The sequence below is a fragment of the Grammomys surdaster genome, unplaced genomic scaffold (assembly GCF_004785775.1).
Source record: "Grammomys surdaster isolate TR1022 unplaced genomic scaffold, NIH_TR_1.0 125946, whole genome shotgun sequence".
NCBI lineage: Eukaryota > Metazoa > Chordata > Mammalia > Rodentia > Muridae > Grammomys > Grammomys surdaster.
The window spans coordinates 2,418,402-2,440,559 of record NW_021620768.1 but is presented as its reverse complement, the minus strand read 5'-3'; the positions used below and the strand labels follow the sequence as shown (position 1 = coordinate 2,440,559).

Below are 22,158 nucleotides of genomic sequence, written 5' to 3'. Positions count from 1 at the left end.
TCTTTTCTTCTTTATTTCTTCCTTCTCTTTCTTTCTTCCTTCCTTCCTTCCTTCTTTCCTTTCTTTCTTTTCTTTCTTTCTTTCTTTCTTTCTTTCTCTCTTTCTTTCTTTCTTTCTTTCTTTCTTTCTTTCTTTCTTTCTTTCTTTCTTTCTTTCTTTCTTCGTTGTTGTTTTGAGGCTGGATCTTACTATTAGCTCTGGCTGTCCTAGAAATCACTATATAGACCACAGTGAGCCTGAGCTCACAGAGCCTGCCTTTGTCTACCTCCCAAGACCTGAAATTAAAGGCCTGTACCACCACACCAGGTAGAATGGGTCTTTCAACTCCAGTTTCTAAGGCTAGGGATGTACTTAGTAGTTTGTGGTCTGTTTTCTTTTTTTTAAATTTTGTTTCATATTTGGTTGTTTTGTTTTTCTTCTTTCTTGAATAAGGATCTCACTGTAGCCTGGGCTAGCCTGGAACTTTGTGCTATTGTCTCCATGTGCTGAGATTGCAGAAGTGTGATATGACACCCAGGGTTTTAGATGTCACTTTCTCTTGTGATACACACACACACACACACACACAAAAAAAAAAACACAAAATAAACTATCCTGTGACACAAACTCATAGTCCCATACATTTCTTCTAACTTACAGCAACTGTCATCAGTTTTGTGACAATCTACATCTATCTGTGAGTTAGGCTAATCTTAGGCAGAAGCCTAACTTTGTTTCAGTAGGAACCTGATTGTTGGTCTGGCCAATGGTGGTACACACCTTTAATCCCAGCACTTGGGAGGCAGAGGCAGGCGGATTTCTGAGTTTGAGGCCAGCCTGGTCTACAGAGTGAGTTCAGGACAGCCAGGGCTACACAGAGAAACCCTGTCCTGAAAAACAAAACAAACAGACAGTCAGAAAGAAAGAAGAAAGAAAGAAAGAAAAGAAATTTCACTGTGTAGCCTGGACGAGAACAAGCTAAGTAGGTTGAATTTCAGGCTAGCCTCAAGATCTGCTTGCCTCTGCCTCTTTTTTTTTTTTTTTTTTTTTTTTTGGTTTTTTTCAAGACAGAGTTTCTCTGTGTAGCCCTGGCTGTCCTGGAACTCACTCTGTAGACCAGGCTAGCCTCGAACTCTTGAACTCAGAAATCTGCCTGCCTCTGCCTCCCAAGTGCTGGGATTAAAGGCGTGGGCCACCACTGCCCGGCCCCTGCCTCTGCCTCTTAAGTGCTGAGACATCCATGGCTTGCATAACCATGCCCAGCTTACCTCTTTTTAAAATGTTTATTGTGTTTTTGGTGGGGCAGGAGGGTGATGCAAGCATGTGGAGGTCAGAAGGCAACTTTGTAGTTTGTTTTTCCCTTCAATGTTTACAACGTGTTCCTGCAATGGTTGAGCCATCTGGTCCACCTTTCATTCCCCCTTTTAAAAATTAGACTTATATTTTGTTGTATTTACTCAATTATTGTATGTGCGTGCATTTCCCCAGGTGCACTCATGTGGATATCAGAGACACAAGTATCTTTGCAATTGTTCTAGTTTGCTTCTGTGATACACACTGTAACTAAAAACAACTTGGGGAGGAAAGTCATTTTATGACTCCTAGACACAATCCATCACTGAGGGAAGTCAGGTCAGGGGCAAAAGCAGAAACTCGAACTATGACTGTCCCCATGGTTTGCTCCCCCTGCTTTTTTAAATCCAGGACCACCTACCTGTCCAGGGGTAGAGTAGTATCACCCAGTGGGCTGGATCCTCTCATACCAATCAAAAAATCAAAATTATGCTCCACAGGCTAATCAGATGGAGACGATTCCTTAGATGAGAGTCTATCTTCCCAGATGTCTAGATTTGTGTCAAGGTGACAAAAACTAACTAGCACAGCAACTAATAATGATATCAGGATGGTTCCGTGCAAATGCTGGCTGGGAAAAAGTTAAAACACCAAACCCAGTATCAATTCCACTTGAGGTCTAATCGGAGAAACAGCAGCCCCAACCGGAGGCTAAAGGAAATCACAGCAGCCAAAAGGCGAGTGGGAGGGACACTATACGGGAGCGGGGGCGGGGCGTGTAGGGCGGAGACTATGGGAGGGGCCTGAGGCGAGGGGGGGGTGGGAAAAGGATCGATGGGGTTGGACAGTCGGGAGAACCGAGGCGGGGCGGGGCATGAAGCTAGAGGAGGGGCCTGGGCGTGAGACTCGAGTAGGGGCAGCGTGAGGTGGGCGGGGCGCGAGGCGTGTTCTAAAAGCCTCCGCGGTAAGCGCTGCAGTACCAAAATGCGCAGGCGCGAAACTGGAGGCTGCGATTTCGGCTTTCTAAGGAGGGTGAGGCTCTTTAGAAAGTGGAATCCCAGGCCTTCTCTTACTTTTCATTGGTTCAACTGAGACAGAGTCGTCTAACTGACCAGCGTAGGCCACGTGAAGCCTAAGCTTGTTCTTGGTCTACACAGGCAGAGATTGAGGCGAGGGTGGCTGATGCGCCACTGTGTCTGTAGAGCCAAACACCGCTAATAGGTTAGGAGGGGCGATTGAGTTTGCACATTGAGTTTACCCTGTGCGATCGAATCAAGATTCCTGAGTTTACTCCTTAGGGAACCTCAGGACAGGGAAGATCAAGTCTTCAGAAACTGCCCCTGTGGGACAATGTTCATTTACCTCCTACTTGTTTTTGTTGTCCTGGCTGCTTACCAACTCTTCCTGAGGCTACACTGTCCTAGTGAATTATGCAAGAAGCCTTGCAGCCTGACGTCATCTCTGGGCAGTGACTCTTCCTTTTCCCATTCCTAGAGGGCATCTTGCTGCTCCCGCAATAGTATGAACCTAAAATTCTTTAGATTGTTCTTTGTTGCCACTTTGGTAACAAGTGGGGTTTTTTTGTTTTAATTTTTGAGACAGAGTGTTTCTACGCTGTCCTGCCTGGCCTTGAACCCTTGAAAATCCTGCTGCCTCAGACTCTCAAGTGCTCAATGAGATTACAGGTGAGAGCCACCAGGACTGGCATACTAGTGTTAGTTAAAGATAGAAACACTGTGCTAGGTTCAATGAGCAAATCCCTATCTGGAGCTTATATTCTATGGTATTTTTAAAGGCAGGAGTGGGAGGACAGTGTGCTGGAGAGATGGCTCAACAACTAAGAATACTTCCTGCTAGCAGGGCGGTGGTGGCGCACACCTTTCATCCCAGCACTTGGGAGGCAGAGGCAGGCGGATTTCTGAGTTCGAGGCCAGCCTGGTCTACAGAGTGAGTTCCAGGACAGCCAGGGCTACACAGAGAAACCCTGTCTCGAAAAACAAAACAAAAAACAAACAAACAAATACATCTTAAAACTGAGCATACTGGCCCACACCTTGGTAAAGCAGAAAAACAAGCAGATCTCTCTACATTGGAGCCAGTCTGGTCTACATCTGAGTTCTTGGACAGCCAGAGCTATGTAGAGAGACTCTGGCAATAATAATGATAATGACTAATAATAATGATGATGATGATAATTGTAATGGTTTGTATATGCTTGGCCCAGAGAATGGCACTATTAGGAGATACGGCCTTGTTGGAGTAGGTGTGTCTCTGTGGGCCTGGGCTTTGATACCTTCATCCTAGCTGCCTAGAAGTCAGTATTCTGCTAGCAGCCTTCAGATAAAGATGTAGAACTCTTAGCTCCTCATGCACCATGCGTGCTTAGATGTTGCCATGTTCCTGCCTTGATGCTAATGAGCTGAACCTCTGAACCTGTAAGCAAGCCCCAAATAAATGTTGTTCTTATAAGAGTTGCCTTGAAGTTGGGCAGTGGTGGCACACGCCTTTAATCCCAGCACTTGGGAGGCAGAGGCAGGTAGATTTCTGAGTTTGAGGCTAGCCTGGTCTACAGAGTGAGTTCCAGGATAGCCAGGACTACAGAGAGAAACCCTGTCTCAAAAAAACAAACAAAAAACAAACAAACAAACAAAAAGAGTTGCCTTGGTCATAGTGTCTGTTCACAGCAGTAAAATCCTAACTCAGACAAAAATAATAGTGATGATGATGATTAATATTAAAAAAGAAAAAAGGTAGGTGGGTTTTATTTGCTTTATGGGGCACTTATCCCAGGACCTCAAATGCTAGGCAAGTACTCCAACACTGAACTACATCCCTAGACTTAAAATAGTTAAAAATAAAAGATTTGTTTATTTTTATGTGTGCATCTGTCTGCATGTATGTATGTGCACCATGATCGTGAAAGAGCCAGCAAAGACCAGAAGACAGCATCATGTCTCCTGGAACTGAAGTTACAGATAGTTGTTGGCCAGCAGGTGAGTGCTGGGAGCCCAAGCCAGCTCTTGAAAGTGCCAAAGTATCTTTGAGTTATGTTTCCAAATCCTTGATTTAAAAAAAAAAAAAATGTTTTCGCGGCAAGGTCTTTGTAGCTCTGCTGGCCTGTAACTCACTAAATAGGCCAGACTAGCGCTGAACTCACAGACAGCTACCTGCTTCTGACTCTGAGGACTGATATTGAAGGACTGTGCACCACACCTGGCCCCACAGCCCTGTGATTTTATTTTTTGGTTTTTTTTGTTGTTGTTGTTGTTGTTTTGTTTTTTTTTGGTTTTTTTTTTGTTTTTTTTTTTTTTGGTTTTTCGAGGCAGGGTTTCTCTGTGTAGCCCTGGCTGTCCTAGAACTCACTCTGTAGACCAGGCTGGCCTCGAACTCAGAAATCCGCCTGCCTCTACCCCTAAATGCTGGGATGAAAGGTGTGTGCCACCACCGCCCGGCCAGTGATTTTATTTTTTAATGTGTGTGTATGATTGGCTTTGCATGCATGTATGTTTGTGTACAATGTATATACTGTGCCCCCAGAAACCAGAGGAGGGCATCAGATTCCCCTGGAACTGGAATTACTGCCAATTGTCAAAATACTGACGATTGTAAGCTGCCATGTGGTGTTAGGATGGATCTAAATAGGTCCTCCAGAAGAGCAACCGGTGCTCTTAACCACTGAGCCAGTTCTTAACTCCAGAACTTTAAACCTGTCACCTCTGAGTCACATCCTCAGAAGTAGCTCAGTGGGTGAAGACTCCCAGCCCTGCTGACCTGAGTTTAATCCCTGAGACTCATGTATGGGAAGGAGATGACAGACTACTACATATTGTCTTCTGACCCCCACACTTACACATATATATGCACTGTGGTGTACATGTGCAAACACACTAATATACATACACATATGCATGAGAAGAGGGGTTGGGAATAAAATATTATTTAAAACAAACAAACGCTAGGGGGCTAGAGAGATACCAGAAATAGGAGCTCTGGCTGCTCTTCTAGAAGACCTAGGTTCTATTCCCAGCAACATCATAGTAGTTCACAATCCCCTGTAATTCCAGTTCCAAAAGATCTGATGTACTCTTCTGGTCTCCAAGCATACTGTACACAGAAGAGCTGGACAGGCATTCATGCAGACTATATATATATATCATACACACACACACACACACACACACACACTAGTTGTCTTGATGGCATATGCCTTTAATTGGGAAGCAAAAGCAGTCAAGATCTCTGTGACTTTTTTTTTGTTTTTTGTTTTTTTGAGACAGGGTTTCTCTGTGTAGCCCTGGCTGTCCTAGAACTCACTCTGTAGACCAGGTTGGCCTTGAACTCAGAAACCCACCTGCCTCTACCTCCCAAGTGCTGGGATTAAAGGCATGTGCAACCACTGCCCGGTGTGGAGTGAAAATTACTCTTAACAAACAAACAAACAAACAAGAAAGAGTGGAGGGAAGAAATAGAAAGTCTGTCTTTCTTTCTTTCTTTCTTTCTTTCTTTCTTTCTTTCTTTCTTTCTTTCTTTCTTTCTTTCTTTTTTTTTTTGACAGAGTTTCTCTGTGTAGCCCCTGGCTGTCCTGGAAGTTCTGGAGAGCAGGTTGTGTTTGAATTCAGAGAGATCTGCCTGCCTCTGCGCCCATCTACTCCCAGGGCTGAGGTGTGCATCAGCACTGTCCTGCAAAAGTATTCCTTCATGAGAGGCTAAGAGTTGGGCTAAGACTGGAATTAAGTGATGGCCTCAGCTGTGCAGGTATAAAGTTCTTGGTGCTTGGAGACATTCTGCCTGAGGTAAAGTGGACCAGGAGATTGAAGATTTGTAGGACCCCAAAGGGCTGCTATGCCCTGGCTGAGCCTTTCCGTCCGCTGCTGTCTACTAAGTAACATTCTACGGTTCCTCTAGGATCAAAACATCCTGACTAAGGCATGGTGCCCCAGGAAGGGAATTTACTCTTGACATCCTAGTGCCCCCCAGTTGAGTTCCTGCTTTTTCACATCATGACTAATACATGGTGCCCCAGGAAGGAAATTTATACTTGACAACCTATTAACCCCCAGTTGAGTTCCTGTTTTTTCCTGAGTTTGTATTTTTCCTTCCCTGGCTTGGTGTATATATATATTGAACCTGCTCAGTAAAAGTTTTGGCATTCTCCCACAACGGATGACCCGAGTCTGAGTATTTCTTTAATCCCCTAGGCCTATTCCTGAGCTCGGTACCGCGGGCAGCGCTGGTGCTGTAAAAGATTACCTCTATTTATTTATTTATTTAGAGATAAGAACTTACTGTATAGTCTAGGCTAACATCAAACTATGTAGCCCAGCCTGACTTCTAACTCTGAAACTTTTTAAAAAATCAGCTTTGAGGACAATTTTATTAGAGTTTAGAGTTTACAAGAAAAACCATTTGTGACGCAAGCTGTCAATCTTGGCAGCTTTCAGGAGATGGGAGTTGGAGAGGAGGAAAAGAGAACATCATGCCTTTTGACTGAGGCCAGCAATGTCCTGCAATGCAGACGCACTCACACGGCAGACAGGTAGCTTCCCAGAAGGGGGAAGAAGCTTTAGCAGAAGAGTGCAGAAGCCCAAAGATTACGGGAAAATATCCTAGATTGTTTTATTGTTGTTTATTTGCTTATTTGCTTGCTTTGGGGGGACTAAGATGATTATTCTGGAGCCACATTTAATGACGATGGCCCAGGAACACAAAATTAGAGTATCCCCAACTTCCATATTCCAGCATTGAAGCAGTTTCATGGTTTCACAGAACAACAACAACAAAAGGCATACATCAAGGTCAGTTTAAAATCCGTCAATGGGCCGGGCGGTGGTGGTGCACGCCTTTAATCCCAGCACTTGGGAGGCAGAGGCAGGCGGATTTCTGAGTTCGAGAGTTTGAGGCTAGCCTGGTCTACAGAGTGAGTTCCAGGACAGCCAGGGCTACTCAGAGAAACCCTGTCTCAAAAAAAAAAAAAAAAATCCATCAATGGGCTGGTGGCACATACCTTTAATCTCAGCACTTGGGAGACAGAGGCAGGCAGATCTCTCTGAGTCTGAGGGCAGCCTAGTTTATGGAGCTAGTTCCAGGACAGCCAAGGCTACACAGAAATCTTGTCTCCAAAAACAAAAACAAAACAAAATGGATGACTATGTCAGCGAGGTACTTACATGGAGTTGGGGGACACTTTCCTGTAGGCCTCAGATGCTGTCTGATGACATGTTTAGCTTTTGGGAGCTAGTGGCCTGCTAAATGAATAGATTCCAACAGATGACTCACAGGACATGAACCATCATTTGGAGAGAAGGTAACAGCCTGGCTAGGTAGCTAGGAAGATGGTGAGCAGAGATGTCATATAGGATTGTTGTATTGGATGAGGGAAACCAAAATGAACACCAAGCTTTTGGAATGTGCGAGTGGGATGTACGAGCGAGTACTGGCAGAGTTATTACTGAGACAAGAGCAGGGGAAGACCAAGTGTGAGGGCAGAAATTGAGAATTCCAGTGTCAGCCCAGTGGTAGTGGCAGTGCTGCACACCTTAGTCCCAGCCATCTGGAGGCAGAGGTGGGCAGATCTCTGTGAGTTCAAGGCCAGCCTGGCCAAAAAAAAAAAAAAAAGAAAAAAAGAATGCCCCACCACCACACTCATGCGTGTGCGCGCACACACACACACACAAACACACTCGTAAATAAATGGGTTTAGGTAGTGGAGAAATGATTTACTGCTCTTGCAGAGGATCCAAGTTAGGTTCCCAGCATTCACATGGCAGCTTATAACCATTAGAAACTCCGTCTCGGCAGACACCACCATCTTTTAGCCCCTCTGCATCAGGCATGAGTGCAGTGTACTTACTATGCACAAGCAAGCAAACCACTCATAACTCAAGGGAGACTATCAGTTTGAGAGGGAGTAGGGAGGAGACATGGGAGGAAGGAAAGGGGAATTAATGTAATAGTATTTTAATAAAAATATATTACAATAGACATAATGGTGCACCTTTAATCCCAGCACTCAGGAGGCAGAGGCAGGCAGACCTCTGTGAGTTCAAGGCCAGGCTGGTCTATGTAGTGAGTTCCAGGACAGCCCTGGCTATCTAAAGAGACCCTATCTCAAAAAGGAAAATAAAAATAGAAAAACGCATATATATGTTGAGCAGTCCATTGAGGAGCAAGAGCTGGTAAAGGGACCCAGAGAGTAAAGTCAGAAGACAAACAGGAAACTGCGGTGTCTTCAAAGATGAGAAAACTCACAAGAAAGATGCTGCTGATGTATCTTAGCTGATTGCAGAGGTGAGTAACAGCTTTGTAAAGCCACCGCTGTGGTGACAGAAGAATCAACTGTGCTCTTGCCTTCTTGCTCCTGCTCTGTCCCCTTGCCCTTACCTCCTCACTCCCCATTCTCTCCACGTGCTCATGGCCGGTCTCTACTCCTTCATTTCTCCTCTCTCTCTGCCTTTCTCTGTCTCTACTACCCCAATTCCCCTCCCCATGCCCTAAATAAACTCTATTCTATACAAAAAAAAGAAAGAAAAAAGAAAGAAAGGAAGGAAGGAAGGAAGGAAGGAAGGAAGGAAGGAAGGAAGAAAGAAAGAAAGAAAGAAAGAAAGAAAGAAAGAAAGAAAGAAAGAAAGAAAGAACTGTTCAGTTTGGTGAGCTGGAGAAATGGCTCAGTGGTCAAGGGTAAGCCAAGGGTGAGGGGTAAATTCTCAGCACCAACATGGCAGCTCACAACCATCTGTAACTCCAGCCCTAGGGGGTCTGAAGTCCTCTTCTGGCCTCTGCAGGCACTAGGGAAACATTTGTATACAGACATATATACAAGCAAAACATCCATACACATTAATAAATATTTTTTATATTGTTTAAGATTGAGGTTGGGGAAACAGCTCGGTGGATAAAGTGTTTTTCTTCAGGATGAGGACCAAGTTCAAAGACCTCAAATCCATATAAAGTCAGGCACTATAATCTCAGTTACTTTTATGGTAGAATGAAGACTTCGGAGACAGGAGAATCCTCAGCTGAGCGCTAACCAGCAGAGACCCTGTTTCAAACAAGGTGAGAGGCAAGGTCTGACATTATCTGCTGACTTCTACACATGTGCCGTCTTACACTTATCAGAACACACAAGTTGTTCTGTGCTGAGCAAACCTGATGACCCTAGTGTGATCTCCAGAACCCACCCACATAAAGGTGGAAGCAAAGAGCTGACTTTACAAAATTGTCCTCTGACTTCCACATATACACTGGGGTGTGCATGCTAATATATCACTCACACACAATTTTTTTTTTTTTTTTGGTTTTTCGAGACAGGGTTTCTCTGTGTAGTTCTGGCTGTCCTGGAAATCACTCTGTAGACCAGGCTGGCCTTGAACTCAGAAATCCACCTGCCTCTGCCTCCCAAGTGCTGGGATTAAAGGCGTGTGCCACCACCGCCCGGCTAGACACACAATTCTCAAAACAAAACAAAACAAAAAACAAAAACAAACAAACAAACAAAAAACCCACACTCCCAAAACAGTTTCTTTAAAAAACTGGCAGTGATGGCATACGCCTTTAATCCCAGCTCTTGGGAGGCAGAGGTAGGAAGATCTCTGTGAGTTCTAGGACAGCCTGGGCTACAGAATGAGTTCTAAGACATCCAGGCCTCTATAGAGAAACCCTGTCTCAGAGAGAAAAAAAAAAAAGAGGAGGAGGAAAAACAAACTATGTTTCATATATATATATATATATATATATATATATATATATATATATATATATGAATGTATGTGAATACACGGTTTCTCTCTTCAGACACCAGAAGAGGGCATCAGATCCCATTACAGATGGTTGTGAGCCACCATGTGGTTGCTGTGAATTGAACTCAGGACCTCTGGAAGAGCTCTCCAGCCCATTTCAAATATCTTTAACAGCCTGGCGGTGGTGGCGCACGCCTTTAATCCCAGCACTTGGGAGGCAGAGGCAGGTGGATTTCTGAGTTCCAGGCCAGCCTGGTCTACAGAGTGAGTTCCAGGACAGCCAGGGCTATATAGAAAAACCCTGTCTCGAAAAACCAAAAAAAAAAAAAAAAAAACCTGTAACAAACCCCAACACTACTTTAACAACAACAGAACACTCCACGAGAGAAGGGAGAAATGGAAATTTATTGAAGGCCTACTCAGTGTTACAAACATTCCTGTTCACAACGTTTACAGGTTGGGCAATTAAGGTTAAATAACTTGCCTGAGGTCATGCGGCCAGTGGTGGACAGGGCTGCTGAGGGCTGCTGGTCCTAACCAGCTGGAAAAGCCACCTAGATTCATGTCTCTTTTTGCCTGCCCTATCACCACTTGGCAAGGCACAAATCGCCGTGTTCTTAAACACTCAGGCTTTTGCCCCCATACAGTGCCCGTGGGTATCAGAAAGGGGCACTCTCATGCGGAGGGAAGTTACTAATTTTCCTCTGTCAATGCTGTAAGCAGGAGGCATTTCCTCCCCCAACTTGAACACCCATGCTGCACAGGACAGAAGCTCTGCAGTTCAGAGGGACAGAGGCAAGCAACAGGAGCCCTCAAAGGCAGGCAGGAAAGGAACACCTTGAGAGAGTATACAGCGGTTGAGCCAGCCAGTGGTGCACAGGGCGGCTGAGGGCTGCTGGTCCTAACCAGCTGATGCTTATGGCTCCAGCATTCCTTTGATCTGTTCACTGTAACACGCTCAAATCAGAGCCCAGTCTCCCGGCTCCCTCCATTGAGGCTGAGGCTGTGTGGGCGTATACCATGCTCCAGCCTGCGGCCAGACAAGAGTCGCCTTAGGGAGGAGCCAGAGCTCAAATCACCACAGCTACGTAGGTGGAGGCTCTCTCGACCTGGTCGTCCCCATGGGCTCCTGCGCACCTGGAAGAGGACAGAGAAGGCATCGGTATAGGCCAATCTAAAGCGCCAGACTTTTCTAGGGATGCTTCCTGTTTCCCCTAAGGCTTACTTGCTTGTATCCATGGGCTCCAGTTCCTGCAGGGTCTGGGGACTTCCTAGAGAGATGGAGGAAACGAGTGACCAGGCCCCGGCCTGGCCAGCTTCCTTTCAGGTCCCCTAGAGAGTGGGCAGGTGCAGGACCTGAAGGCAGGGGAACCTTCTGGAAGGTGGGCACTGGGCGACGTTTCTCAGCTGAGCGAGCACGTAGCAACTTGGGGGAAGGGCAACGGGCTAGGCGGAAAAGGCAGGCTTCAGAGCAGAGCCCTGGAGAGAAAGAGCAAGAAATGTGTGTGGGCTACCCAGTGGCCCTCCACCCTCCAGCTGCCTACCCACACGCCTGACCTGTGTCTGCAGAGGAGAGAGAGGCAGCTTCTTCCTCAAGCACTTTGGTATAAAGGTCCCTGAAGTCAGCTGGGGAGGAGAAACAAGGACACTGTGAGATTGCTATATGAACACACCTCTCCTTCATCAGCATTCAAGGAGGGACCACCTCTGCTTCCAACTAGATGCTATAATGTAGGAAGATGGGGTCTTCAGTGTTCACTGCTTTCCTCAGCTCTGCTTAGGGTCCCCAGATGGGAGTTCGGACACTTCCTATGAGACTGTGAACTATTTCGTTTTATCTCTTAGTAACTCAGAGTCTTGTGGTTGATCTGTTGCTATAACTGAGTGGTTATGTAGCCCAGGCTTAGGCGCTGTGGAAATGGTTTCAAAAACCAAGTCCTTCCACCTAGTTAGCTGTGAAGCCTCTGTTCCTGGGAGCTGAGCACACAGGAAGGACACGGTGGGATTAACTTCACCTTCTCCCTTAGGAACCCAACCCTATTGGGTTATGCTTCCCCAAACCAGGTGAGGGAGTGGCTCACCAATGTCGCTGGAGGTGGTAATGCCTGGGTCGCTGTGAGACCTTGGCAGCAGCAGTGGTGGAGGGGGTGTCCGGTGAGGAGGCCGGTGTCCGGGTGGGGTGAGGGAACCTGAGCTATCACTGAAGCGTCGAGCTGGTGCTCGGGCAGGAGGGGGTGCAGCCGAGCGGCTGCCTCCTCGGGGGACTCGCCGCCTCAGCTCTGGGAAGCAAGGTCCCACCCAGGGCGGCCAGCCCTCCAACCGGTGACAACTGCGTGCAGCTGTGGGGGCACCCAGTGGGGGTGGGGCTTCAGGGGCTGAGCAGGAATAGGAGCGGGCAGCCCGCGGGGGTCGCCGTGGCAAGGGACTGTCTTCAAAGGGACCCCGGAGGCCGCAGTCCAGGCTAAGGCAGTAGCCTGCGCGGCTGCGCTGGATGGAGCGGAAGAGCACATAATCAACGGAGCGCACAGAGCCCTGGAGTTCCAGCAGGCATGAGTCTTCTGATGGGCTAGAGCCGCCAGGGAGGTCGCCAATGGCTGACAACACCAGGGACCCACTGTCCATGGACACTATGGGTGGTAAGGGAGCTCTAGGTAGAATTTCACGAGGGTAGCTGCTCTTGCCCACTCTTGACTCCAGCTTTATCCTCAAGGAGATAGATAGGCCCAGAGTTCTAAGAGGCAGCTCCTTAACTCCAAACCTTCAGCTAAACTTAACCTTGTTTTTCCCTCCTTCTGGTCCCACCCTGCCCTTGTCCACTCTGCTCACCATCAACAATGGAGGCAACCCGCTCACAAACACAGGAGCCATCGTGAAGCTGAGGATCAAACAGAGTGGCCTGCAGAAGACACAGGATCAAAAGTCCAGCCTTTCACACTCCCATGACCACTCCCATGCACTGGAAGAAACTATGGAGACCAGAGATTCCAGAGCAGCTTTGTCACTCTATGAGTTAGCTGCTTTTTGTTTGGTTGGGTTTTGTTTGTTTTGTTTGAGACAAGGTTTACTGGCTAGCCTTTCACCTCCTAACCTTTCTGTCTCCACTTCCCAAGTGCTGTGATTACAGGCACATGCCACTACAGTTTCCATATCTTTATTTTTATTTATTTTTTGAGAAGGTCACTGAAGCCCTGGTTGGCCTAGAACTCTCTATGTAGACCAGGTTACCCTCGATCTTGTGGCACTTGCTGCTTCTGCCTCTCCAGTGCTGGGATTACAGGAGTGAACTGTCATGCCTGGCTGCACATCTTTAAAGGAGAAATACTAGTTCATCTCCCACCCACCTCAGCAGCTCTAGAACAGCTCAAAGATGCCAGTGGGGTGTGCTGATAGACATCATGAGAACTGTTGGTGTCCTTATCAAGCGGTGTTCTAGGCTCTATACACTGCTCCCAGCTGCACCAAGCCCTTTCCTCACCTGGCTGTCTCTTCGCAGCCCCATGACGGCCTCGTAAGAAGGGGGGCAATCAGTAGGATACAAGGGCACTGGGCTATCCATGGAGCCATTATACGTGATGCTGGCAGGATGAGGGAAAGGATCAGGGTCTGGAAAATAACTCCTACTCCACAGCTATGCCTCCCCAGCAATCCAGGCCCACCCCCCGCAGCAGGAACCCCCCCAAGTCTTACCTTTGTGCATCTGTCTCTGAACTGCAGGTGTACTCTGGAGGGTAGTAGGGTGGTGGGGGCACAGGTGGGACAAATTCCTCCAAGTCCAGCATGGTGTGTAGGAGAGGAGCTGGCGGTGAGGATGTACAAGCCAGGGGCCCTAGGGGGCCTGAGACAGAGCGCTCAGGGGCCAGCTGCTAGAGAGCAAGCCTGGTTTCAAATTTCTTTCCTTTCTGCTATTTTTATGGCCCTACCTCCACCAAGATCCAGTTCCAACCTTCCTCAGCCACACCCAGCTTCTTCAGCCTGCCCCACTGTGTCCCTCCAGCTCTGGTCTGGCCCACCCATAAATCTCTCCTTTTCAGTTTCACATTTATCCATAATTGTCACCTGTTCCCTGTCACCACATGACTACCCATCCTTTATCCCTTCTTCCACCTGGGACCGTCTAGACTTCACCCCATCCAGTCTTCCTCAGGCTCCCTTTGCCACTAAACATCCCTGCAATAAATATCCTCAGGTGACCTAGCGTCCTGCTCAAAATCCAGACCTGTAGCTATGCTTGGCAGGCCCAATCCGAGCACACACCCCAGCTCCCACCACGCCTGTCTGCCTGGGCCTTAGTTCCCTTCTTTTTTTTTTTTTTTTGGTTTTTCGAGACAGGGTTTCTCTGTGTAGCCCTGGCTGTCCTGGAACTCACTCTGTAGACCAGGCTGGCCTCGAACTCAGAAATCCACCTGCCTCTGCCTCCCAAGTGCTGGGATTAAAGGCGTGCGCCACCACGGCCCAGCCCTTAGTTCCCTTCTTACCATATGTACCAGATCCAGGGAGAAGATCTGGACACAGCAGACAATAGCAGAGAGGGTACAGATTATTGCAGCACAAATAGTAAGCCCACAGACACTGAAGAGCAGGTTCTGGAGAAGGGAAGATAAAGGAGAAGAGTAAGGGGCCTGGGACAAGAACACCTTACATACTTGAGCCTTTGAGAACTCCAGGAGGGGAGGAAAGAAGGAGACCCAGGATGACAGTGTAGGAGGAAGAGGTCAGGGAGGGCTTATTCACCTTGAGGGCGCCTCTGGCTTCATCACAGGTGGAGTTAAGGGCAACTTTCAGCTCCTGGCCCCACTCTGGACAAGGTCTGGGTAGGGGACTAGGGGGGCAGCATATGCAGACCTTCCCTTCCTGTGAGGGAGTGGAAAAGGCAGCCCAGGTCAGAGCAAACTCAGGGGTCCCTCACATCTTTCCTAGCCAGTTCTTTCCAGGTCTCCCAGCTCAAATCTCACCATGGAGCAGTCTCGAAAGTCCCGAGCCAGCTGAGCATTCTTACAGGAGAGAACAGAACCAGCCATGCTAAGCATCACACAGAGCACCGAAAGCAAGGAGAAGAAAGAGATCTGAGGAAAAAGAGGGTGTCATCTCAGGGCTGGGACCTTTACCAGCACTCCTCTTCCACAGAATGAGCCACCCTCTTCTCCAAACAGACGGTTTGTCAGCCTTGTACCAACTGGAAAGCTCCTGAGGGCATAAAGGGTATCCCCTCTGGTGTTGGGCACCTGCTTCCCAGTGGGCATCGAGCCTTGGCACCTACCACTAGAGTGAATGGCCGCTTCCAGGACACAATGCCAACCAACCCGGAGAACGCCAGCTAGGGACAGAGTGGGCACAGGCTCAGCCTGGTAGGGGAAGCACCTAAGTGAGCCCCTTGCCACAGGATGCACCCAGCCCTGCAAGGAGGGAGAGGACGGGGGAAGAAGAACCGTGTGGGCTGTAGGTGAGGAGGGGTGGGGCCTGAGAAGCTTCTCCCACCCCAATACTATATACACTTTGTACCCAACTCACCGAGAACCCAGCCCAAGATGGGCAGGACCTCTTGATGCTCTCGGTGGTGGTGACAGAGGAGGCCACCATGCTGAAGGTTACCACCAGGATGCCCAAGAGCACCTGGGCCAGCCCCAACGTGAGCAGGGCTTGCAGCCAGGGTCGGTGGAGGCGGAGGTGGGTAAGGCCCCGGGTACTGGGCCGGCTGGTCAGCGAGCGACTGGAGTCACTAGGCGAGGGCATCATGCCTGCCGCCCAGTAGCCCGCTCCTCGCTCGGTCCCCCTTGATACTTGGGAGCATCTCAGAAGCACCCAAGCCCCGCTTCTTTATCCTTTCCACAGCCCTCGCTCTAAAGCCCACCTCCTGGCTATGTCCTCTGGGGCATCGCCCAGGGACGCCAACTGGAGGGAGGCCCAAAGGAGGGGCGTCACGAAGGGACAGTGAGAGACTCCCTCCCCACCACCAAACGGGTACCGTGCCCGGGGAGGCGATGAGGACGCGAGGGCACCGGTTCATTGCATTTCCTTAATGAAGAGGGGTGCCGAGAAGGGCTGATGCCAGACTGAAGAGTAGCGTTCCGGAACCCAGGGAAGGGTGGGGAGGGCAAAAGCAGGAGGGATGCAAACAAGTCTATAGAACAGGGGAAAGGTCTGCATGCAGGGACTAGAGGTGCGTTTGGCGATTCAGGGCCGCCTGGTGGGGAGAGGCAGCGGAAACTGTCTCCAGAGTCACGGACCCGCTCCCCTCCCCACCATGGTCGGCTTCCTTAGCTCCTCCAGCTGCAGCAGGTCAGGCTGTGGAGGTGGGGGATGGTGGATGGTGCGTGGTGCGGAGGAGGGGTGTGGTGGGTGGTGCAATGCATCCCGGGAGCTGTAGTCTGAAAGCAACCCTGGGGAGAGGAGGAGATAGGGAGAGGCCCTCCTCCATCCCTAACCTCGCCCCGAAGCCGAGCAGTTAAGGATCATTTCTGTGTCCGTTTCCTGCTCTACCCAACGCCTCAGGTTCCCAGGATTCAGAGTTCTCACCAAAGGTGACTGATTCTGCTCATCATTAACAGAAAGGCGTGGCAAACTGGGCTGGGTTATCTGATGTCTCTGGCCTATCAGCCTGCCCAGTTTGCCAAGTGCAACCTCTCTTGCAGAAAGTGTTTCCACTCCAGTCCCCCACCCCACACAATGGCCTAATCTCCAGTAAAGATACAGGAAATGGGTGAGTTCCAGTTACACTTTTTTTTTTTTAATTTAAATAACGGAAGAAGACATCCTTGGCACAGCAGAAGGAAACTGGGTTTAGGATTACGTGAGAGGTGGCGGCAGCAGTGTGGCCAGATGGGAAATAAAGGCAAATAATGACTGCGTCACAGTGGGCTCTCCACACCTCAAGCCAGGTTTAGAGTCATGGCTGTGGAATTAAGAGCCCTATAGAAGTCACCAAGTGGTATGGCTCCCTGAATCCCAGAGACTTCAGGGATAGAGGCTATCTTGGTTCCCACAGGTGGCAGGGCCAGGGCATCCCACTGGGTGCAATAGGGGTTATGGGGCCCTGAAGGCGTTTTCAGCAGCTCCCGCAGCTGCATTGGCGGCGGCAGTTCGAACGGCAGGGTTGGAGAAGACACCAGCAGCAAATTCTTGCTGGGCCTTCTGAAAGCTGGCACCCGTCTGGCGGTACAAGGAGTGGATCTGCAAGATGGGAGAGATTATAAACTAGGCAGGCCCCTCCCACTCCATCCCAGCGGACACTACCACTCACCAGCCTCCTGCTGCTTTTACCTTTCCTTCTGGGTTGGCACTCCCTCCAAACACACCAATTCACCCACCCAAGAAAATCCATTAGTTGATAACCCACCCGCCTGATTGCCCTGCCCCAGTTCCTAATGTTCCTCTCAGCACACCCTGGGGACCCATGATCTCACTCCCCAGCCCCACCTTCTCCCGCCCGGCCCTTACCCGCTTCAGCATCACAATTCCCAGCACAGCGATGCCAGTGAAGAGCAGGGCGACGAGCAACATGAGCACTGCCACAGCTGGTTTGGATCCCACCACCACGAGAGCAGACACCCAGCCACTGTGGGAAGATGCGTCGGTGAGGACGGGCTGCTCCTCCGGGGTTCTGCTTTCCCAGTGTTCCCTAGGACTACTAAGAACACGCTCCATGCCCATCAGTGGTCATTCCTCAGCCAATATGGCGTCATCCCATGAACCAGTCCCACTCTGTCTGTTCTCTTCACACTTTTAAGTCATTTCTGAAGCATGGGCTCCTAGCTCTCCTGGCATCCTCATGAAAAGCAGACCCTTCTCACTTCAGGGTGCTCCCTTGATCCTTCATCCTTGTCACATGGCCTTCCCTCAGGAAAATTAATTTTCAGCCTCTGCCTGTCTACAGCTGTCTGGACTCTCTAGCTAAGCAGTGTCCTGACTTCTGTTACATTAGCCTCTCCCAAGGAAAAGGTCCACATGACCTTTTGCTGGACAACCCCATTAACTGAGTTGCCCAGCGTGGGAGGAAGGGGCAAGGATGGTTGGCAGCTCACACACCTGAAACCCCACCCTGGGATACCAATGGCCTGGAGGACAAAGAACACATCCTGGACGAAAAAAATGAAGAAAAAAACGAAGAAATTGAATGAACTATCACTCCTGCAAAGAGAAAAAAAGCAAGTGTGGGAGAATTAGAAAATGAGGGTCGGAGCAGCTGTAGGGCCTGCAGCCCTTCCATCCCCTCCCACTGCGTCTCACTGCAGCCCTTCCGTTCCCCTCCCACTGCGTCTCACTGCAGCCCTTCCGTCCCCTCCCACTGCGTCTCACTGCAGCCCCTTCTGTCCCCTCCCACTGCGTCTCACTGCAGCCCTTCCATCACTCCTTCCATCACCCCTCCCACTTACCGGAAAGCCTTATACATCGGGCGGTACCAGCAGACAAAGGAGCAGGGAGTGAAAAGGAGCAGCCAGAGCATAGATAGCCCAAAGCCTGAGCCACTGCTGGTGTCCACACAGAACCTGGCCAGGCAGGCGAAGAAGTTCAGGAGAAGAGCCAGAGTGCTGCCTGAGGGGCAGAGAGGGACAGAGTGAAGGGACTTTCTGGATTGCAGCAAAGCCTGTCACATATACCTGCCCAATGGCCCGCACCAAATGGGGCAGCAAGGAGAAAGGACGGGGCGTGTGCCCTGGAGAATCAACCACGCAGATGAGGCATGATCTCTTTGCAAAAACTTTGAAAGAATTCACAATACATTTATGCATGATGACAGAGGGAAGGGGCAGGCTAAAAACATACATACAATAAGAAAGAGTAAGCCTAGAGGGTCTTGAAAAGATGCTAACAATTGTCTTGCTCTCAAAGTTGTGTTCTGGGGCGTTTAATAATCTGTAATGTCTCCTAAAAGGTCTTCTTGCACTTACACATCCAGAGGTAGTACATGGTGGACACTGTCTTCTGAAATTCTTGGGGGATCTCCATAGAGATGTCCTGGAAAAAGCAAGGCTGCACAGGGCAAAAAGACGGTAGGGGAGGCCAGTTGTTCTGTCGAGCTGTAAGGCACAAAACCAGGGAGACATCAGATATTAGTACAAGTCAATCAGAGACACACTTACCTCTTCCTCCACTCCTGTCTTCTCAATCACGGGTAAAGAGAGGCAAAAAGTAGAAAGCAGTAGGCATGGTAATGCATGCCTGTAATCCCACACTGAGGAGGCTGAGGCAGGAGGATAGAAAGTTCTAGCCCAGCCTGGTCTACACAAGACTCTTTCAAGACAAAACAAAGAACAACAAAAAACAAGTAACCGTAAGCAAATCGTTATTACTTGAAACATCTGAGGATCCTGCAAAGAACTTCACATAGGTGATTTTATTCAGCTGTCACAATTCCTTACTTTGTAAATTGAGAAGAACATTTTAGACAATCGGCAGCTGAAGTGCTCGATCTAAAGTACCAAACAGTTGGAGTGTGTATCAGTGGGTTGGGGCTGATATACCCCAGGGGTGTATCCCACACAAAGGGCTGCAGAGACGGCTCAGTGATTAGAAACAGCTGCTGCTCTTGCAGAGGCCCAGAGTTGGTTCCCAGGACCCATATGTGGGTTTATAACAACCTGTAACTCAAGCTCCAGGGGATCTGTTGCCCTCTTCTGGTATCCATGGACACTACATACATATGGTGCACTTACATACGTGTAGGCGAAACACTCATGTGCATAAAATAAAAATATTATAAAAAAAAAACTTTTAAAAATAACCCATTAAGTTATGAGCCCATGGCTAAGAAGCAGTGTCAACTATAATTAAACTCAAATTTAACAATGTGACTGATGAACCCAAGCTCCTTCCAAGCTGTCAGGAACTTGTTCTCACCCTAACCAGGACCCACTTACTGCCTGCACCACCCAGGGCAACATGCTGCAGCTCTCGTTCCCGGCGGTCCAACTCCTCTGCCTTCCGGTTGAGTTCCTCCTGCTTCTTCAGCAACTCGGCGGTGGCTGCTGCAGCTGAGGCCTACCCAGCACCAGAGGCAGGTGTGAACTTGAGGCCCAGCGCTGCAGTGCTCTCCCCCACCCACACACCCTCTTTACCTGCGTGCTGTAGGAACCGTAGTTCTTGGGCTCTGTGGGACTGAGCTTTCTTGAGGACTGTGCAGAGGGAGCTGAGGGCGGCGGCAGAGGGGCTGGGGCTGGGGCAGGAGGCTCATAGGCTGGTGGGGGCTGTTGGAGACAAGTCTTAGACATCTCGTCCCCTGTAACTCAGTGATCTAGTCTGCGTGAAAGCATCACTCGGGTCAGCAGCATATCCCTACAAGTTAGGAACCTCATTGGTGTTTAGGCTTTGGTTTTGAGAAGACAGGCATGTGGGCTGGTCTCGACCTTGCAATCCTCCTGCCTCAGGCTAAGCACTGGGATTAACAGCTCTGTGCCTAGACAGAAAACTTGTGTGAATGTAAGTTGGGCAACTCCTCTAGAGCTGTAGCAGCCTGCGCAGCCTTCCACATCCAATGCATCAGCGGCTGTTCACATAGGATCTCCTTAACTTTTCTAATTTTTAAAATTACATTCACCTATCGTGTGAGAGTTCATGTGTGAGCTCTCAAGTCACGGTATGGCCATGGAGGGCAGACGATAACTTGTAGGAATTTGCTCTTGCCTTCATCAAGTTGTTCTTGGAGGACTGGCTGAAGTCAGGTTTTAGTCTAGGCAGCAAACTGAGCCTTTACCAATAGACCCATCTGACTCTCTGTTTTTTGAGACATGCCATCCTGTTCTCCAACTTGCTACTAGCCAAGGGTGACTTCTTATACACCTGCCCCTACCTCTCAAGTGATAGGATTATATACCCGGGCCACCATACTGGGCTCATGTAGTGCTGAGGGCTGTGATAAATCTAGGGTAGTGCACTTGGTAGGCAAGCACTCTACAAATTGCGCTACATCCCCACAGCTCCCCCATACCTTTACTTTCTTTTACTGGCCCTCCTCCTTTACCCTCTGATCGCACACCTAACAGGTTTCTCAACTATGACTAGCCTCAACCTTGATTCTCATTAAACAAGTCTTCCCTGGATTGACTTCTATAACTAAAAATTAGACGGCTCTTTTGCCAGAGATCAGGCCTGGCCTGGCTGTCTAACGTCTCTCGGGAAGCTAAAAACACAGCACTTCATCTTTTTGTTGTATTAAAAAAAAAAGTCCCCCGTACGCTCAGACTTGACTTATGGAACATTCTGCTTTCCTTGGTATTCTATGCTCCCTCTAATTGCTCACCTCTCGATTCTCAAAGGGGTTGTAGACGTCAAGCGTGGCATACTGCTGGCTGGGTCGGTGCTGGATCACAGCTGGGTCCTGAGAGCAGAGACTGGGCTCAGCGGACAATCGGTGTCAAAGGAATTCCTAAGAACTTCCCGAAACTGCCCGTGGCTTCAAGTACTGAGCCTTCAGTGCCACGCCGTTGTTCCCAACATTTGCCTTCAAGTCTATCACTCTATATAGCTAGAACCCAAAGGGGCTGAGCCCGCATCCCTTTAGCCCCCCCATTCTCACTGGTCTCGATCTACCGTCACCTTCACGTAGCGACACTTCTACCCCGGGTCAAAAGTCACAAGTGGGAATAGCAGTCCGACCCCACAGAACTGAGAATAGTAGACTGGCCAAAGGAGGCCGGCGCGAGTCACCTGAAAGGGATTGTCAAGCTCGCCGGAGTCAGGGAATGGATTCCCGCCGTCTCTGCTCTGAGCCATGTTTGCAAGTGAACCCGGCCGCCCCTGCCCTCCACGCCCCTGCCGCGGCAGTACGGCGGTGGTGGCCCAAAGAATTCCCTCCTGTGTGCTTGGTCCACTCGCTTCCCTGTGCTCCAATTGGCTGAACCAACCGGAAGAGTCGTGAAGAGTCCCGCAGCAGCAGTGAACTGCGCCTGCGCCTCAGTTGGAGGAAAAAAAAAAAAAAAAAAACCCAAAAGCGGGAGGTACCTCACGTGACACCCCTAAGCCAGTCTCCACAGCCTAGAGTCGCACTTCCTCCACGTGACTTCCTAGCAGGAATGAACTACAACTCCCAGGTAGCCTCATGTAAGTAGCACACAAGGGACATTTACGCAAAGGCCAGTGGCGGGAGGCTCAGTTTTCTTCATGGGCTTCTACATCTATTAGAGGGTATAGCTTCAAGGTTACTGTCACTATGCATTTA

General features: G+C 49.2%; 2 protein-coding genes across 5 annotated transcripts; both read right to left on the bottom strand.

The window, feature by feature from the left end:
* Nucleotides 1-10,393: 10,393 nt before the first annotated feature.
* Fam189b (family with sequence similarity 189 member B) lies at nt 10,394-16,609 on the bottom strand. 2 transcript variants are annotated; one of them, XM_028753121.1, is made up of 12 exons: nt 15,516-16,609; nt 15,265-15,321; nt 14,960-15,070; nt 14,739-14,858; nt 14,483-14,590; nt 13,695-13,870; nt 13,483-13,582; nt 12,834-12,903; nt 12,089-12,634; nt 11,565-11,633; nt 11,233-11,486; nt 10,394-11,144 (listed from the first exon to the last, which is right to left on the bottom strand). In XM_028753121.1, exons 1-12 carry the CDS (start codon nt 15,738-15,740, stop codon nt 10,971-10,973), a joined length of 2,010 nt encoding a protein of 669 aa, XP_028608954.1. In that variant the 5' UTR covers nt 15,741-16,609; the 3' UTR covers nt 10,394-10,970. The 2 variants fall into 2 exon arrangements, with proteins under 2 accessions (XP_028608954.1, XP_028608955.1); XM_028753122.1 differs by having other exon boundaries at nt 13,695-13,867.
* A 100-nt stretch (nt 16,610-16,709) lies between these two features.
* Nucleotides 16,710-21,904, bottom strand: Scamp3 (secretory carrier membrane protein 3). 3 transcript variants are annotated; one of them, XM_028753128.1, is made up of 9 exons: nt 21,648-21,904; nt 21,241-21,318; nt 20,060-20,188; nt 19,862-19,982; nt 18,893-19,021; nt 18,377-18,536; nt 18,030-18,131; nt 17,442-17,559; nt 16,710-17,174 (listed from the first exon to the last, which is right to left on the bottom strand). In XM_028753128.1, the coding sequence occupies exons 1-9, from the start codon at nt 21,711-21,713 to the stop codon at nt 17,028-17,030; spliced, it is 1,050 nt and encodes a 349-aa protein (XP_028608961.1). In that variant the 5' UTR covers nt 21,714-21,904; the 3' UTR covers nt 16,710-17,027. The 3 variants fall into 3 exon arrangements, with proteins under 3 accessions (XP_028608961.1, XP_028608962.1, XP_028608963.1); XM_028753129.1 differs by having other exon boundaries at nt 20,060-20,240; nt 21,648-21,687; XM_028753130.1 differs by having other exon boundaries at nt 20,060-20,276; nt 21,648-21,664.
* Nucleotides 21,905-22,158: the final 254 nt, after the last annotated feature.

Coding starts and splice junctions, on each gene's coding strand:
- Fam189b (XM_028753121.1), bottom strand. CDS start 15,740: ATGATGCCCTCGCCTAGTGACTCCAGTCGCTCGCTGACCAGCCGGCCC. Junction 14,591..14,738: donor AAGCCAGAGGCGCCCTCAAG/GTGAATAAGCCC, acceptor TCCCTTCTCCAG/AACCTGCTCTTCAGTGTCTG. Junction 11,145..11,232: donor GAGCCCATGGATACAAGCAA/GTAAGCCTTAGG, acceptor GTCCTCTTCCAG/GTGCGCAGGAGCCCATGGGG.
- Scamp3 (XM_028753128.1), bottom strand. CDS start 21,713: ATGGCTCAGAGCAGAGACGGCGGGAATCCATTCCCTGACTCCGGCGAG. Junction 19,022..19,861: donor TGCCCTGGGTGGTGCAGGCA/GTAAGTGGGTCC, acceptor TGTGCCTTACAG/CTCGACAGAACAACTGGCCT. Junction 17,560..18,029: donor ATCCCAGGGTGGGGTTTCAG/GTGTGTGAGCTG, acceptor ATCTTCCCACAG/TGGCTGGGTGTCTGCTCTCG.